Here is a 4,599-nt window from a genome sequence, read left to right on the forward strand (position 1 = left end):
TTAACACACAGTGATATAATGTATAAACTCAAAAATCTTAATCTAAATTAAACTAACACCTCAAAAGACTATTCGTAAAACTCGCCCCGAGAGTTTGCATATGGAGCGCAAAGGAGCCCATCACGCTTGCTGCGTTGCCACGTTAAACGGTGATGGACAACCTCTGCATCAGAAACGACCCGGGGCGAGGGTCATGACCATTCTCCCTCAAGCGTCTTTCCACTTCCCCAATGAATGCTTTTACATATAACAATACAACACCTAACATATATTGGGCTATAACTAAAGATCAATATGTGTATATAAATTAAGTAGATAGTATAATATGTTGGGTATTACAATTATTATTTTCTAATAAAAAAACGCTAACCGCTGCTGATACTTGTTATACTTTCTCTCGGCCTATATGTACTTGTACGGTTAGGTGTCATTAGGGAAATCCACATATTCCTTGTATTCGGATCGCATACTACGAAATACACAAATAATACAAAGCCTTGTAAAGTTGAAGTCAAACAGAACAAATATGACCACAAGAAATTATTTGTAAATGATAAAATGCCAAATATCCAAGTTAGCCCTAACAAAAAGAATAGAAATATAGATAGTCTGAACTGAGCACCTATAAGATCGATATCTGTAGTTCTCATTTTTCCGTCAGGGCCCCTGTATATAGAGTACATAATTATAGCAAAGAGGACAATATTTGTTGTAAGTATTATGCAGATTGGAACAATTACACTCATGATTAGAATAAATCCTCTAGGATAGCAAATTAGGTATTTACCCGTCTCGGATTGAGTTGATTCCGGAATATAATTACCTGTGTCAAGTAATAAAATTACTATTATTGGTATAAAAGGCAAACCCCAACCTAATGCAGTACATTTCATCATAAATCTTGATGGTCTGCATACTCCTAAGACTCGCACATATCTAACAAATTGTAAGGCTGCTGTTATAAACATCCACATGAAACTTGCCAGAATAGAATAGTGCAATAAAGCACCAAGTATTATACATACTACCTCCTTGTGCTCAGCAACTTTGTAAATACCTTTTTCGTGAACGATTATTGTAGTATCTAGATTAAATACAATAATAAATATTAAAGGCAAAGCTATTGCACTTGATAAATGTAGTAGAACTTTTGTACCTGCTTTTTGCCTCCAAGCAGAAAAAACTGATGCTGTTATCCATATACCTACTATACCTACTAAAGATATAAAGCTTCCAACCAATGTTATAACATTCAAAACCTTTTTGTGATGTGCTTGAACCACTTGGTTTACCGAACCACCGCCCGCATTAATTAGTTGACCAAAATGAGTTAAATGATAACATTCACAAACTGTTACGCTATTTGTTGACTTATAGGGTAAACATCCTTTCTTTGCCCAAAAACCTGGTAGGTCTCTAGTATTATCCGCTTGAAAATTCCAATATCCACAGATTTTTTTACCCTCATAACCGGGTGTCATGTCTTTAAATACTAGAGGCACGGCGTGCTCTAAATTAGACGAGTACCCAGGAATGGAAATACCAATAACTCGACTGTTCATTTCATATTCCTTGAATCCAATTTCTGGAAACATTGCATCGTTATAAAATACACTTATTACAACAAACAGCTTATTTTTTTTATTCAAAACGTTGGATGTGTCATTAGAGACAGCTTGCACAGACTCAAGAATCTGATCTGGAATCCATGTAGCAACCTCTAAATTTTTAATAGCAAGCACATCAGTCAATGTTGCGTTTTTATATAAAGGTTTAATTACCATTTCAGTAAAATCGTTCAAATGATTTTTATTAATTATTGCTATACCTGTAACATTGTTTTGTCTAGGATACGAAATTTGAACCACAAACTGTGGTTTGACTGCTAGAAAATAAGTACTTTGCTTTACCTTTTCTTCTTCGATTAAATGTTCAATTATATCATTTACTGAATCTAATATGACATTAGTTGAATTAAGGGTTTGGGATAAATGTAAATAACCCTGATCCACTGACATCACTCTGTCCATCACCCATGCCGCGTTATCTATATCTCCTAGATCAACAGACTTGTTGTTTTCAGCTAAAAATAACACATACTGTAATGACATCGACAAGTAATATAAATCAGCAGGGATTATATTGTCTACATTTCCGAGCACTGCTCCAAGTCCATTAGTTAAAAAATTGATTGTATCATTATCAGGTACATTACCTTTCATGAAGTCAAATAAGAATTTGGTTGTCCAAGATGGTTCATAAGTACTATCACACAGTCCTTCAACGTCACCCCATGTACCTCCAAACAAATAAGATCCTAAACAATGCCTTTTTACTGGCAGACCATTAGCTTGTAAACAGAACTGTTGAGGAGCGGCAATCTGTCCAATAGGTGTTAGATCCCAATTCAAACCAAAAATGTCGTCACTAGTAGTAGGTAAACAATAGATTGAACTGGAAATATTCACAAAGGTATAATTGTTTTTAGGAAGCTCTATTTCTGCTTTTTCTTTTAATGTGAGAAAAGTTTGTAGGATATTACTGGCTTTATCATCGTAAATGTCAATAATTGCTACATGCAAATGCATTAAAAGTACCATATGCTCGATAGAGAAATCCAAAATATCCATTACTAAAACTTTGTTAGCATGAAATATTTCGCTAATAATTGAAATTAAATTAGTCATGTCGGGTTCTTCCGTGTCATATGCAATGTTGTACTTTTCGAGAACAAGGGCAAATACATGTTCTTCATTACAGTTAGGGTTTACGATTAATTTATCCGTAGCAACTAATGTAAAGTTTTTGGTATGGCCTTCGCACCAATATTGAGCTGCTCGGTATGTCACTGGATCAATTTCATATACAACTTTGTCTACGTCGCTAAAATCATTCACTTCCCTTAATATATTTACCTGAATAATAGGTTCGTCGTTAACGTCTACGACTTTGGCAAAACCCTTTGCGTTAGAAAAACACTGAACACCTTTATCATTATCATCGGATTTCCACAAACCTGAAGGATAATAAACTGTAAGTTGCATCTTATTTTCTACGTCATTGTATTGAAACATAAATTCTGTTTCCCTGAATTCCATTTCTACTTCACAAGCCATGCAAGTAAACTTAGATGAAGTATTTGTTAAACTTAATATTCCACTTCCATTAATTATTCCCTGTAACGAAGAAGCCTTGAGTTCAGATACATCAAAATTATCACCATCGTCGTCTGGCAACATGGTTATGCTAACAGGAGGAAATATTTGAAACCAACACCATGTTGAACTATTTAATGCATTCATCGCAGCTAGTTTTGTAAAACCATATCTCGTCAAGTCACTTAGGAGACCTTGGTTTGCACTTGGACTAGGTTTGGGACACTTTGTAGTAACAAATTCATCGTACGTTAAACCAGTCTCATCGTCAGATTCCTCGATTCCGTAACAAGTGTTATCATCTGGCATAAAATGAAATCCATAGTACCTATCAGGACAACCCGATGGATAACGAAACTCATTTACGGAAAAACACAAACTGGGATATTCCATGCTACAAGTTTCAGTTATGACGGTACTCTGTTCGACGTTGAGAAGCAAACAATTATTCAACATAGTAGCCCGCATTTGTAACATGCTATGTTCAGTGCTAGTTTCCACAATTCGTCCCCAATTTGGACCAGGAACATGCCAGACAACTGGATTAAATAGTTTGGATCTTTGAGCCGGTAGCCAAAAGTATTTATCCTTAGTCGCATTCAATGTTGTTAATAAAGATATAATTTCGCTTCCATCTAAATCTGTTATAACGGTAGTTTTACCACTTTTATAACAAGGATAATTCCAAGCCGATGGTTTGTTGATTTGATAACAGTAACCACTATTCTCTGAAATCTGGTGATGCCCCGGAGGACATTTTGAAAAGTCAAAATAGTTGGCTATTTGTTGACACGCCTGCATCTGTTCTAGGCTTGGTTCCCAATGAGTTCCATTGCAGTTTCTTGTTATAAGGCGTTCATGTCTGAAGCACAGCGGTCTGGATGTCACGTTTTCTGCGAGTGAACTCGAAGGCCAGGTGACTTTAATACCACTTTTTGATACTTCTCGTGGGCAATCCTGTAAGAAGGTTATAGGACCATTATATTCCTTCTCGTAGCATAATTACAGTTTCTTGTTATATGATAGCATATTTGGAATGTAATACCTGTACACAAAAATTAACTAAAGTTGCAAATATTAATGAAATATAACATATTAAGGACATGTTGGTGAACATGCGTATGTACGCAGATACGCGTAGAGTACCTACTGAGTGTTTCATACATTATTTTTATCAGGAGACAAGTTGGTCTAAATGAAGTGTCAACATAATATATTAATATAAATATACCGATACAGATACAGTATGTTGGCCTGAAATCTGCTCGAAAACTGCACCAACATGCTACCTACACTGAATGGAAGCTTTTTATTGTTTGAACCTATTCGTGACATACATATTTGTAACTATTTACATATTGAGTAATTAATTACTTACTTAATATTGAACGGCACATTAAAATGAGCTATAAAGTGGTTTCCATGATTTTTTAAAGGTCATATT

The 4,599-nt window shown here is 35.2% G+C and overlaps 1 protein-coding gene across 1 annotated transcript; it reads right to left on the reverse strand.

Moving 5' to 3' along the window:
* Nucleotides 1–342: 342 nt before the first annotated feature.
* LOC134789794 (uncharacterized) lies at nucleotides 343–4,396 on the reverse strand. Its single transcript, XM_063760442.1, has one exon. It carries the CDS (start codon nucleotides 3,954–3,956, stop codon nucleotides 366–368), a length of 3,591 nt encoding a protein of 1,196 aa, XP_063616512.1. The 5' UTR covers nucleotides 3,957–4,396; the 3' UTR covers nucleotides 343–365.
* Between the last annotated feature and the right edge of the window lie 203 nt (nucleotides 4,397–4,599).

Source organism: Cydia splendana, chromosome 4 (genome assembly GCF_910591565.1).
Source record: "Cydia splendana chromosome 4, ilCydSple1.2, whole genome shotgun sequence".
NCBI lineage: Eukaryota > Metazoa > Arthropoda > Insecta > Lepidoptera > Tortricidae > Cydia > Cydia splendana.